Below are 14,394 nucleotides of genomic sequence, written 5' to 3'. Positions count from 1 at the left end.
AGATAATCTCCCTTTTGATTAATTGAAAACCAACTGCTCTGAGACTTTAAGTCATCTACAAAAGCCCTCCCCCTTGTCACAGAGCAAGTTGTAGTTAGCACTCCCACGAAGGACAGGGAATTATCCAGGGCCAGACTAGGAGGGTATCTCAGTCAGCTTGCCTCAGAGAGGTTCAGTTGGAGAAGAAACTGTGAGGCCACAGAAGAAGTAACAATTGCAGGAGCAATGTCCCCGGCAGGTCAGAGGAAATGGGAGCAGTCACTGACTTGAGGGGACAGTGGTGTGAGCACCTTGCCCGTTTAGCCCATTCGGTCAACTCCGTCCCCTTCAGAGGCACCCAGTGCGTCTGCGCTCTGTGAGACACATGTGCTCTTCCTGGTTGGCTTCTTCTTGCTGACCCCTCCACCCAGGCCCAGCTTTCTGCACTCTCTAGTTTTGTTAAGTGTGCTCAAAATTCATGCAATTTTCATTTGTTCTTGTCTCTTTTCCTGTTTCTTCTTATTATTAAATTTTCTGTTAAAAATTAACTAGAGGGAAAGAGAAGGTGTAGCCAGGTCAGGGTAGAGCTGAGGGGAGTTAAAAAGAGGAACTGAGAATGAGCAGGATCAAAATACATTGTATGACATTCTTTAAGAATTAATAATTTAAAAATTAACTATAAGAGGGGCTGAAGAGATGGCTCAGAGGTTAAAAACAATGACTGCCTTTCCCAAGGTCCTGAGTTCAATTCTCAGCAACCACATGGTGGCTCACAACAATCCATAATGAGATCTGATGGCCTGTTTTGGCCTGCAGGCAACATGCAGATAGAACACTGTATACATATTAAGTAAGTAAATCTTTTAAAATTAATTGTGACAAAATAAACATAATACAAAATTGTCACTTTATCCATTTTAAGAACACAATCCAACAATGTTAAATATATTCACATTGTTATACAACCAATTCAAAACCTTTTCCTTCTTAGAAAACCAAAACTCTTTCCCTGCTAAAACAAGAAGTCTACCTCCTGCTGTCCCCAGGCCCTGGCAAGTGCCGTTCTTTCTATTTCTATGAATTTTGATGATTTAACTTACCTTGTATTTGTAGACCCAAACTGTATTATTTTATTAGAATTAGCTTATTAAAATTAGTATAATGTCTTCAAATATGTGCTAGAATTTTTTCCTTTTAAGACTGAGTAAATTAAAAGCAATTATTTTAATTTTATTGGGGGTTCTCTTATTTTTCTGCTTATGAGATCCCCCCAGTGCCTTTAATTATTTATTACTTTTGTGGGATTTTTAAAAAGCAGAGATAAATGTGTGCACAATCTGTTCTTCAAAAGGAAAATCATATTCTATTTGTGAAATGTGCTGTTTAAGAACACACTCTATGATACTTTTTAAAATCACCTTAACTTTTCAGGACCTAGAATAGAATTACAGAATGAGTTTGCATCTAGTCTGCCTTGAATCTAAGAGCATCTTATGCTTTGATGTTAAGCAAAGAACTCACTTCTGGGAGATATCTTTCAGCATGAGTATAAGCACTTGCACAAGGAATCTAGTATAGTGTTTCACATATTGGTGTTCCCAGACCCCAACATATGAAGCATCTAGGAATGTGAGCAATGCATAAACTCTTAAGGCCCACATCTTGAATCTAAAAGTCTAGTAGTGGCCCGAAGCACCAGTATTTAGCCTGATGCTTCAGCTAGGCTAACTAGGGAATCAGATTCTTTTAGGGTTTGAGAACCTCTAGTCTTTTAGACATCACCCTGCATAACTTCATCTAGAAATTCAACATTGCTTAGGTTAGTCCAAACTCTAAGATTTATAGGCTCCAAGGTAAAAATCTTTGGCAGATGTGTTGTGAGTTGCCTATGTCATTTCTAATCCAAACACTTGAGACTTTTCTTTGTAGATGAGCCAGGCCCTGTCAAGTATGTATACTGTCACATCCTCATCCTACACGCCAGTGGCTGTACTTACTAGACCATCTTGGTCAAGGTCAGGTAATCTCCAGGATGGTCAAGAGCATGTAGTTGGATTTGATTTCTTGAGAACCTTAATAGATAAAACAAAACCATAGTCATTGATGAAATTCTGAAGGTGTATAAAACAAAGGCCTGAGGCGAGCACAGTTCCTATATGCTTTCAACTGCTTATTTTTTGTTTCTTTTTCCTTTTTCTATGAGTGCATATTTGTTTCTTGTACCAGAATGATTTCATTAAGATACACCCTAACTATTGATAGGACATGCTAAGTGATTGATAGACCATAGTTATTATTCTACATTGTAAAGCTTGCTCAAACCATTGGCTTATTCTTGATACTGTCTTGTCTTAGCAGTTGTATTAAAGCAATTTGATATCTCTGTGTCCAATTTTTGCATGTGGAAATAAATTTGGTAGTATTCTTATTGCATTCTATCCTGAGCACTTAAAATTCTTTTGCAACTGCTTCTAGTCTGATTATCTGAGAAACTATTGCAAATTGCTATGTAAACCAACAACCGAAGAATCAATAGCACTGATGTTCTTTTAAAGAATTCAAGATGAATAGTCCCTATACGACACTGTCATTCACTCAAAGGCTCAAAAGAAAGTATTTTACAATGAAAGCAAAGGAAACCATAAAATACCGTCTCAAAGGTTATGTGGTGGTGATGAAAGCCTAGAAGATGGTTTGAGAAGTGAAAATTTGTTCTGAGAATAGTTCCAGCATAACATAACAGGTACAGGGGAACGAAGCCTTTCTTTCCTGCTTATGGTTATTGACTCAAGAATTGAGCAAACAAAAGTTATCACAGCACTGATTGCAAAGATAGTTTAAACATACTTGCTCTTAATATTATACTCTTGGAAAACTTCCAGGATGATAGACCAAAAGGTCATCTAACTCAATTACTAATTTCATGCCCAAGCTACTTCTATAGCCCTAAAGAAATGAGAGCTCCTGGTGTTGTGACTCACAGGAGAGCCATCTACCATGCCTCATATAAGCAATCTATGAAATTGGGAACACATGTTGAAGGATACTTTAAAACACAGCTCTTGCTAATGTTTGCAAGAAGAGTTCCTTCTTTCTTCTGTCCTTGGGGGAAAGGTATTGAACATCATGGCAGAGACTAGTAATTGCTCCCAGACTTGGTTTTTCTTCATCTCTAAGTATTTGCATTCCCCAAATTTTCCCATTGTAGCGTTGAATTGCTATTGTTGTGCAACAAACTACCCCAAAATTTAGAGGCTAAAACAACCTTATTTTTTTTTTTTTTAATTAAATGCTCACTAACTCTGTGGACCAGAACTTTGGTCAGGCATTTATTATAGGGCTAGTGTGACTTCTAAATACACCATTGGCCAGAGTGGTCACAATCATACTTACGTTCAGCTCCTGGTTTAGGAATGGCAACACATGGGCTTCTAGGCACCATTACTTTCATTTTCAGGAAATGTAATTTGTACAACTGATAAGTCCAAGCCAAAGAAAAGATGAGGTGTGTTTGCTGTGTGCATGTGTGTGTGGTGGTGGGGTGTTCCTGTCTCCTTCCCACTTTCCTCTCAGCTGATTTGGACTACATGACTGGAGGTGGAGCAGCCATAGGCCCAGAATTACGGAGCAATGAGCTTGAAGGAGTGTGGATTCCCAGTTACCACTGACTACCACAAAGGCTTTCACTAGGTCGCTTTACAAGATAGAGAAATACAATTCCATCTTGTTTTAACTTATATAGCTTGCGTTTTCTGCTGCATGTGAACAATGATATTCATAATTAATGTAAACATCATACATGAAGAAAGGTGATAGAAATGCATCTTAGATTATTGGCTCTGTAAAACACAGTAATGCTTATATGGTAGAGAACTTGACTAATACTGTATTCCATGTGAAGATCACCACATTTTCTAAGAGTTTATTTGTTACACACTCCCCAAATACAATTTTGAAGCATTTTAAAGAACAAAACAAAACCAGCATTATTATTATGAGGTTAAGAAACTGAACTTGAGAAATGAATTCCCTTATGGGAAAAATACAAGATGCCCTTTGTAAAGATGTATTTTTTTTTAAAAAGTGGTATTTCTGATTTCTAGGTTTTGGCTTTCCCGAGTCACGTAATTTGTCTTTTGTGTGGGCAGGAAGGTAAATGAGAATAACTAAAGGAAGAACAGCTAAGCGAGCTTGCGCTTGAAGTGCTTTCCGATGAAACGAGTATCTTAGAAAATGAAGTATGTGTATTTAAACAGCGTTTAATTTGGCAAAAGATAATTTTTTGTGCTTCAAACTTCTTAGAAGAGGCTCGTTTTAAAGACAAGGGCTTACTTTAAAAAGCACAAATGTGTAGTTCTGTTTTCTTTGTTTTGCTATATTCGAATTGAAATGAGTCAAAGTGTCAGGAAAGGTTTTAAAAATAAGCGGTGAGGCTAACCATGCAACACAACTGTTGTTGTGTGACCACCCGGTCCTGAAGACCCTGTGTCCTGTCTGGAGGATATCAACCAACTTTGATAAGTGCTTCACAATAAAAGCTGCCTTTGTCTCAGCAACCAGTAGGAAATGCACCAAGCACACCATGCAGCACATGTAAGGCAGGCCATCACAGCCAGGTGGCTAAAAGGCGGAATAAAACCTAGTGAAAGAAAAAGTATGTTGTAACAAACAAGGAGCAGTATTTCTTTTATCCAAAAGAGAACCAGTACAGCTGTATGACTGTAACAAAAGATATCATGCACATTTTTCTTGCGGTTGGATTCTAGGAAAAGAAAAAGCACCACCAAGGTGGAGGCTGAAGTTTCAGAACAAATTGCGCGACACCAACTCTAAGTGGGTTTGGGCAGAATGATGTGTAGGATTTGCGCAGGGAGCTCCGGTGGAGCACGCGGCCTCGGCCCCACGCCCTAGGTTCCCGCTGCCTCCACCCGGAGGCCACTTGCAAGGCGGCACTGCACCCGCCCTCCGGGTTGCCATGGTTTCCGGGGACCACGTGGGCGCGCGGGCGGGGGCGGGGCGCCGGGCGGGGGGCGGTGCAGCAGCCGCGGGAGAGGGAGCGGGAGGAGCTGGAGATGCTGCCAACCCTCCCGGGCTGCGCTCGCTCTGCCGCTGCCGCCGCACGGAGCAGCCGCGCCGGGGGCCCAGTGCGCCGCGCTCGCAGCCGGTAGCGCCGGGGGCGCTCGCTCGGGGGCCGCGCAGCCCGAGACCGGACCGCGGAAAGGGGGCGAGGGCGGCGCCCCGGCGTGCACAGGCAGCATGAGCATCGAGATTCCCGCGGGGCTCACGGAGCTGCTGCAGGGCTTCACGGTGGAGGTGCTGAGGCACCAGCCCGCCGACCTGCTGGAGTTCGCGCTGCAGCACTTCACGCGGCTGCAGCAGGAGAACGAGCGCAAGGGCGCCGCACGCTTCGGTCATGAGGGCAGGACCTGGGGGGACGCGGGCGCCGCCGTCGGGGGCGGCACCCCCAGTAAGGGTGTCAACTTCGCCGAGGAGCCCATGCGCTCTGACTCCGAGAACGGCGAGGAGGAGGAGGAGGCCGCGGAAGCAGGGGCGTTCAACGGTGAGGACCGGCCCCCTCGCGCCCTGAGCCCTGACCGCCGCGCCCGCCTCGCTCTCGAACCCCGCCTTGCTCTTGAACCCTGCGCTGAGCTCCCCACCTTCCCCACCTTCTCTACCTTCCTATCCCGCCCACCCCCTCAGCACCCGTTTCGGTCTCTCCCACTCGCCCACCTTCCTACTCGGCTCTCTTGTCATGCCCTCCCTCTCTGGAGGTGGAAAAATGAGAGGTTGAGCTCCCGCAGCCTCTCTGTCACCTCTCTGCTCTGGCCGATTTTGGGTGGGCATCTTGCTGGAAGGTTAACTTTCCCGTGGTTGGAGATGTCTCAGTCTCGGAGAGTACCATTGTGCATGAAGGGCGCTTGACGCCCTCTTTTCAGCCCTTCAATTTATTAATGGAGTGTTCGGGGAGAAAAGGCGAGGCGTGTAGGACTCAGTCAGAGGAGTGTGAAATCGGACTCACTAAAGTAAAACAAATTAACGATAATAGCAGTGACATCGTTGGAATACGAATAATTTATTATTTTCCAATACCATGTGGTAGAGATATTTTTGGACGCATAACAAAGGATCATATTTAGCCAGATATCTACGGGGTCTTTGGAGTGAGGAAATAGACCAATGATTTTCTTTCCTTAAAAAAAAAATCGAAACATATATTGAATGGTTTTGATTTTTTTAAGTGTATGGGAAAAAATAACACCATAGGAAGCTCTAAGAGCATGTCGGCTGTCTTTAGAATGAAAAGCCAGTGAGTAGCTGTAAGGACCTAACCAGACACTGAGGCTAGAAAGAATGAATGAGAGAGAAAGGAATTTTCTTAAATAGCTGCTTTTGGTGAGTCCCACCCCTTGTGCTTACCAGCCTCTCCTTGACACACCAGATACACACACATGTTTACCATGACCTGTGTTTACACAATGTACCAAATCCCAGGCTTTTCATGAACCCAGACTAAAATGCCATGATGTGCAAATGCACAACTGTTTTCTTTGTGGTGTAAGGCAAGCACACATGCCGCTTTTGTTTATTTATACTGCTAGTGATTTGTGTGTCCACAATGCATTTCATACAATGAAAACACTTACATGCTTTTCATTTCCTTGTGTCCCTTCCTAGGAAGAGTTTCATTTCTTTGTAGAATTAATTACATGTTGCATGGGTTGTAAAATTAGTGCATTCTTAGCTTGTCTAAAACACAGAAAGCCTGGACATCAGTGCTCTATGAATGTAAAAGGGAGGATGACTATTTAAAAATCTTAATTTGGGACAATTGGGTGCTTTTGAGGTAGGGTAATCATGGTTTTAATTGTTCCCACACCAAATCAAATACGTGTCCTGCCGGGAAGGAGAACTAGACAGCATTTTATGTAAATGAGAAGGGAAAGCCAGTGTAGATGGTGTAGAAAGGACAGTGGCATCTATGGCTTGCATGCACATGCACTGTGCATCTGTGACATGGGGTGCACATGCAGGCCAGCGATACACAAAGGAGAAAGGGACTAGTGGCCTAGATGGCAGGCAACAAGAAGCCGGCTTAGTAAAGGACCTCTGCACTTTAGAGGAGGATGTTAATACGGCCAAACCTTTTTAATTCTCTTGGAGCATGTTGCATTGATTCAGTTTCTCCTTGCAAGAGTGTGTTCTGCACATTGGAACAAAGAAGTGCGTTTGTAAGCAGTAGGAGTATTTCTTATGAAGCTTTATATTCTTTGAGTCATCTTTCCTACAAAAATGACTCAAGGTCAGTTGTAATAAATAACCCGTTGCACCATTTATTCCCACCTCTACCTCCAGGTGTTTTGGAAGTTTTGACTATCCTAACAGTTTGATCTGTGTCCAGCAGGTGTGTGTTTGGCATTAGTATAACCTCTGTTGGGAACAGTTCTTTTTTATTTTTCTAACCAACACTCTCATTCTCATGTAAGTAAATTGTGTGAAAAACAGTTTAAAAAAACAATTGTATGCTACAGAATGCTTGGCAGACTTTTTTGTGAATGGCCCTTTCTTACTGTGGACATCTTATAATCTGAATCACATTTTTTCAAATAGCCCTTTAACCAAGTGCACTCTCTGGAGCTTGAACTTATACAAGGCCAAAATTTACCCAAACCTGGTCAAAGGAATGAATGTGTGTGTGTATGTGTATGCATACACATACACACACACACACACACACACACACACACACACACACACACACTTTAAGATAGAACCGTTTGTGGGAAAAAAACACATGGGGAATCAACCAAAACCCTACAAACCTATTAAGGTTATGTCTATATCCAGGAGAATGCTGAAGAAAACCCCCTAGACATTGGGTCATTCTCTTGACACAGCAGAGGATAAGCGTTGGATGACCTCACTCCTTGAGGTACAGCACAGGGTTGCAGGATCAATGCTGCTTATACTTCACATGCAGCTTGAAGTTTGATTGAGAAAATAACATTATCCAGTACCTATCTTAGAGAGCTTTTATGAGTAGGTAGGACATAGCTTTATATTCTTTTCTTTATTCTTTTTTTTCTTTTTGGTCAACAAACATCTCAGGTTTTCTGACCACACTTTGAAAACACTGATTGGTGGATCGTGCTGATCATGACCATAAAGGTAGCCTCTCTTACTAATGGTTAGAGAAAGGGCTGCCATTTGTTGACAGTTTTGGTGTTCTAGGTCCTCTGTAATTGCCTTAGTCCATCCTCCCAGTTCCCTGACACTGATGAGGCTGTCACTTATTCTGTGTTTTATAGTTAGTGTGCTGCAAACCGGAGCCGGCACCGATGAGCCTTACTTCATCCTGTACTCGTCTGCCAGGGTTATCTGGGGTCAACTTGACCTGTGCTAGTCCCTTTATATCAACTCTTCTTGATACTTAATGTATTTTCTCTAAGACTTTGTAAAATTAGCTTGTTCAAGGTCATATGCAGAACTCATAGTAGCACTGGGTTTTTTACATGTGTTTGATCTTGAGGCCCAGATCATCAGGAAGTTCTTAAATGAAATTTGTTCCATGGGTTGACTCACAGGTCGTGTCCCAGGTTTTTTTCCAGTACTGGTAATGGGTTTGCATTGTTGGCTCTTGACTTCTCTCATGAATCATTTCATATAAGTGATAATATTATGATAGCTTGAAGGTAAGAGGCAAGCTTTTGACGATGAAACTGTTACCTGTTAGACTGATAAAGATCAAGTCTGTGACCTTGACCTCCCATATTGTGGTGGTTTAATTAGAAAGCCAGGCCCCTGTAGTTATTGGAAAAGTGGTCTAATCCACTGTTGCAGTGATGTGGCCATCCATGGTGCCAGAAGTGTAAAGGTGGCCTTTTCCTCCTACTTGATTTTCCCATGGATTCTTTGATTTGTTGGAAGAGTTCCTATCTATTCTTACTTATTCATGTAATGACTTTTTTTTGGAGGGGAGGTTATCCTCTGATCTTGGCTTTCAGGCAACCATAGGTAGTAGAATGTTAGTAGTTTATGGTGACTCTCTAGGGAAATTTCTAGAAGCTAGAAAGAAGCTGGAATGGAGACTGCTTGTCATCTACTCTGCCTGCTTCATCCTCATACGTCTGTCCTCTGTGCAAGGGTAGTATCCCTAAAGCTGGCACTGATTAATAGGTTTACAGTAGGCCAGATCGTTGAATCACTATTTAAATTGGAGTAAAATGAGTGGTAATTAGACAGTCATCATGGTTGGATCTTGTGTAGCTCTGAATTTCTCAGATGGTTAAAAATAAAATAAATATAGTTCAAATTACCCTGATGGATTGACAAATGGTAAAGAACAAATTACAAAGGGTCACTGGCAGAGCAGACAGCGTGGGATGAAACCTAAGCAATCTGTAGAACTAGTTTTCTGTGCTACAGGGGAAAAGAACTAAAATTAAAAATAAAAACAAAGCCAAAAATGTAGAACCATACCTTATACAGCAAGAATATCAAAGGGGTGTGTGTGTGTGTGTGTGTGTGTGTGTGTGTGTGTGTGTGTGTATGTATGTGTGTGCGCATGTGAAGGGAACTGAAATAAGCATAAGTATGCATGCATGCACGCGCACACACACCACCTTCCAGGTAGCAACTGATTCTCTTAAACATGTGAAGTCTTTGTCTGAAAACCTTATCTCACTTTAAGTTTTTTGGGTGGGGGTGGGGGTGGGGGTGGGGGTGGTGGTGGGGGTGGTGGTGGTGGTGCAGGGTTCGAGACAGGCTTTGGAAAGCCTGTCCTGGAAGTCACTCTGTAGACCATGTTGGCCTTGAACTCACAGAGATCCTCCTGCCTCTGCCTCCTGAGTGCTGGGATCAAAGGCGTGCGCCACCACCTCCCAGCTCTCACTTTGATTTTTACAACTTAAAGTAGTAGGGACTATGTAAGATACAGTTAGGTCTTTGTAAACTAGTTTCATAGGTATGTGCACTGCATTCCAGTGACTGCCCACTGCTCTTTCTCCCACAGCCATCGTACCCGTCAGGCTCTTGCCCATGTGTGTGACTTACAGTTTTGTTTATAACCCATTGCATTTAACCAGGGCCATCAGTGGGAGCCTTGGGTAGAACTGTCCATTGGAGGCTGATGAGGACGCCAGGGCTAACAGCTAAAGGCAAGCACGCTCCTCTCCCAGACTCTCTATATCAATTAGTTTAATGGGGAATGGTTGAGTTCTTTATGTCTTTAAGATCAAGTGAAATTAGAAAGAGTCATTGTGGTCATGGTGTGGATTCAGAGAATAAGGCTCTTTATCATGAGAAGAAATGACTAAGGAGGGGTGGGGAGTATCAGTGTGTCTGAAGAAATTCCCTCATGTAATTTTGAGCAAATGTTCTTTACTTCTGACACATGTGAGGATTTTGTAACTTGCTTAAAAGTGGAAGCCTGTCTGAATGGCCCCCGTGATTTCCCTTAAGCTAGATGGCAGAGGCAGGGGAGACAGTTCACAAGAACGTGCAACCTGTTGAGTTCACAGTCAATTGAGGGAATCCCTGTGTGGGCTAACTCTTGGGCTGGCCTTGAGCTCCACTGTCTCTGCCTCCCAAGTGATGGGATTACAAGCCCCCACACCATGTCTACCTCCCTATACGCTTCACTCAGAACTGCTTTCTCTGGTGCCATATGGCCGTCAGAAGATACGAGACAAAGCCAGTCATCAGCTCTTGCCTCCTAATGTGTTTCAACAACAAATGAAAAAAGACATGTATTTTTGGCTTTCTAGTTCTTTTGTACAACAGACAAAAATTATAAGAGCCTTTAAAAAATTATATTAGATGTATTTTTATTTTAAGTGTATGTGCATACTACGTGTGTGTCTGGTGCCATCACGGGTCAGAAGGTTTAGAATTGCCTAGAACTGGAGTTACAGATTGTTTAGAGCTACCATGTGGGTGCTGGGAACTGAACCCAGGTCCTCTGTGAAAGGAGCAAGTACACGTAAACACTGAGCCATCTGTCCAGCCCCTTAAAAGTTTTGGATATGTTTTGGATTTTTCAAATGTGTTTAGTCAGTTTGAAAACATGTAAAGGTTGTATTTTGGTAGTAACTTTAAATTCAGGCATTCATGGAGAAGTACCATGCTGATAGCACTTGATGTGGCATCACTGTGTTAGTCCAGAATTCACACAGTTGTTACAAAGACAAGTGAGTTAGTGTTTGTGGGGTCGTTAGGGCAGTGTATACAGCAAGCACTGATTACATGTTAAAAGACCTAGCTGAAGGGGACTCTTGCAGAGTTATAAACTTTTATTACAGAGTAGCATTATCATTGTTTTATTTGGAAGCCAGTCTGGTCTCACTTTTTAGAAAGCTGAGGTAGAACATTTGGGGTGATTCAGTGTGAAGCTACATTGCATAGTTGTAAATGTATCCTTTCAGCTTACAGTTGTAGGTAAGCAGTTTTTGTAGTTGAGGAGACGATGTGGTCATGGGCTGTGATAGCTCCAAATCCTGAAATGGATTATAATCATTCATGCCAATCGGTAAAATGTTGAAGGCATTATTTTAGTTATGAGTGTAATCCAGTAGTAGTATCACAGATTGTGATGTTCAGAGTAGAACAGTTAAAAACCAGGATTCTTTTCAGTTATAAGTATTAGGGGTTGAGATTGGAACATCAATGGCCTTGAAGTAGTCTCCATTCTCCTGTTATCCACCAGTAACTGCTTTGCAGAACGACTCAAGGGAGGGCAAGGAGCTGGGGGGAGGGTGAGAGGGAGAAATTTAAGAGGAACATCAGTGGGACATGTGAGAAACTGAGGCAGGGCCCTAAGGGACAGTGGCGGCTTGAGGTGCTTGCTGCCCTGTCTGAATTAAAATCGAGGTTCTTTCTGTAAGACAGTTGTGAGCTTTCCATTGAGGCTGCACTGTTCAGGTGTGGAGAGAGTAGTTAAGTGTTGCATGGTTATTTATTGTTACAAATCTCAAAATCTCACTCCATGGATTCCAGTACATTTCCAGCTGTCAAGATTTTTTTTTATAGTTGTGTTTAAAAAAAAAAAGTGTGTTTTCTTTTCAGCCTCTCAAATACCATCAGAAAAACACTGAATCAGTCTATTAGGAGTTTTTTATGATGCCTTAAGCAAGCCATTTATCAGCAGTAGTAGCATTAGAGAAGACCCCCAGTGGACATCTCAGAGTGAGGAGGGGAGGAACTGAGCACAGGAGATTGAAGTAATTGGCTACAGAGTCTCTGTCAGGTGTCCAGAACACCAGAAGGAACCATCTGTTAGAAGGAACAAGTGGACGGGAAAGCAGAGAGCTAGGAACTCCAGATCCCTCCTTCCCTCCCCCCCTCTCCCTGCTTCCTCCCTCCCAGTCTCCTTCTCTCCTTTGGTTAATTTCTTCCTTTTAAAAAGAGACATAATAATTCTCTTAAGTTTACTCTGGATCAATGAATTAATTCTTTTCGAGAGATTGTTCTTAGAGCTTGTGTGTGGTGCCTTTGTTTAGATGAAGCAGTTGAGAGGCAGAAGTCTCTATCTGAGTACAGTTGGTCTAGGCTTGTAAGTTTAGCCTTGTTCATATGTCAGTTTGTGCTGTTTGTATTAACTTCTATATTATGAGTTCTTTTTCCCTCCTTTAGGTACATTTTAAAAGCCTTGACTAAAGAAAGGAAGTATATGTTGTTTTAGAATTTCTAGGGTTTTGTTTGCTCTGACTGCTTTTCATTGCAATGAAATTTTATAATAAAATAATAATAAACCAATAATAAGTAAACAATAATAATAAATAAAATAAACCTAAGAAACATGGGAAAAGCCAGAGTGCTGGTTCTGCTCATGTTCTAGCCTTTTGCAGCCCTGTCCATACTGTCCAGTTGTGACAAACCCCCACAGTAAACCCTCACTGTGATGTGATCATTAGTATAATTATTTCATGAGACCAAATTTTTTTGTCTCGAAAATTCCAAATGACTTAGACTTTTCATTATGTAATTTTTGGAAATAACTAAAGCTAAGAATTTCAGGTCAAGCTTTAAATGAAATAAAAACAATTGTAAACTATCAGCTGTGAGTCTGAGGTCAGCCCTACAGAGGGAGTTTCAGGGCAGCCAGGGCTGCACAGAGAAACCCTGTCTCAAATTAATTAATTAATTAATTAAAATAAATTTTAAAATCGTAACAAAAAAATAGCATGTGAAAAGTCAGCTACAAACACAGTTGGTGCTGCATTTATGAATGTTCTGGCAGTAGGTTCTACCATGTGTGGCTTAATATGTTTGGAAACTTTAAAAAAGTCATTCCAGTTGCTGCTGTTTAAAAATGTGTCTTAATTTAAAAAAGACAAAAGATCAAAATATAAACACACATTCCACATGAAAGTGAAGCCAAGAAGATATGCTGTGTACAGTTATTCCTGTGTCTGTTTGGTTTGGGCCTGACATTGTTTAGTTAACATCAGCTGTTCCAAGAAAGAAGAGTTCATGGTAGTGATATTGAGGGATTTTTCTTTCAGGGAAAAAAGCTTCCATTCAGTTAAGTACTAGTAGACCCCGAAAGCATCATTTCAAAAGGTCAAGTTAATTTAAAATATGACTCAGTCATTTCATTCCCAGTATTGTAAAGGGCTAATGTTAAATGGTCTCTTTTTTATTTATCAATAATTATTCTGAACATCTGGGGCTTCTTACATCCCCTTGCTAAACAAGGACTGTTAGAGACATGTTGCTTCATCTTCCCCAAAGTAAGTGGTGGAGTCAGGATTTGGAGCTGGCAGCTGTGGTCCTAACCCACCTAACTTATAGAGTACTACCTTTGTGGGCAAGAAGAGAGAATCATGTCATTTATGCTTAATTAGGGATCACTAAGTTGTAAGAATGCCTGTCAGTAGTGGATAGAATAAAGACAAAACTTTGAATGCAGTTTCCTAGAAGATCTCAGAAATAACACCCTATCCCAAGCCTGTTTCCTCTCCATGTCCGGAGCCTGCTTCCCTCTCCATGTTCTGAGCCTGCTTCTTTCTCCGCACGCTGGGCCTGCCTCCCACTCTCTGTCTTTGAGCAAAATCAGATGTCACTTCAGGTTTTCTTGTTGGTTCTGATGGTGTCACCTGTCCTTAGTCACAGGGAGCTTTGCAGATTGCAAACAGCAGGAAGGGCAGGGAAACACTGTACTTTGCCAGTTGTAGGTGGTCAGTTTTTCTTTAAATTAAAATTCAGCTGAATATTAAATGCCCAATATGAAATACATGTAAATGTAAAAGGAATGAAACTTTCTGATGCATGTAAATGATGTACCTGATGTTAGTCTGAGAATACTTATTTACATCAAAGCATTTAAAGATAATTTCATGAAATAGAAAAGCTTTAGTCTGTTTTCAGTTCAGTCTCATAGATTTAGGTTTCATTATATTGAAAACAAGGCTATTTTAA

At 41.7% G+C, this 14,394-nt stretch overlaps 1 protein-coding gene across 1 annotated transcript in view; it reads left to right on the top strand.

Annotated features, from left to right (window-relative positions):
* The first annotated feature begins 5,039 nt into the window (after positions 1–5,039).
* Prkar2b (protein kinase cAMP-dependent type II regulatory subunit beta) overlaps positions 5,040–14,394 on the top strand; it is a 110,186-nt gene continuing 100,831 nt past the window's right edge. The window contains exon 1 of the mRNA XM_028891744.2: positions 5,040–5,539. Within this exon, the coding sequence (XP_028747577.1) occupies positions 5,236–5,539 (304 nt within the window). The 5' untranslated portion in view covers positions 5,040–5,235. The remainder of the gene's footprint in view (positions 5,540–14,394) is intronic.

Source organism: Peromyscus leucopus, chromosome 14 (assembly GCF_004664715.2).
Source record: "Peromyscus leucopus breed LL Stock chromosome 14, UCI_PerLeu_2.1, whole genome shotgun sequence".
In the NCBI taxonomy this organism is placed as follows: domain Eukaryota; kingdom Metazoa; phylum Chordata; class Mammalia; order Rodentia; family Cricetidae; genus Peromyscus; species Peromyscus leucopus.
The sequence above is the reverse complement of the archived record's forward strand: the minus strand, read 5'-3'. Positions and strand labels throughout refer to the sequence as shown.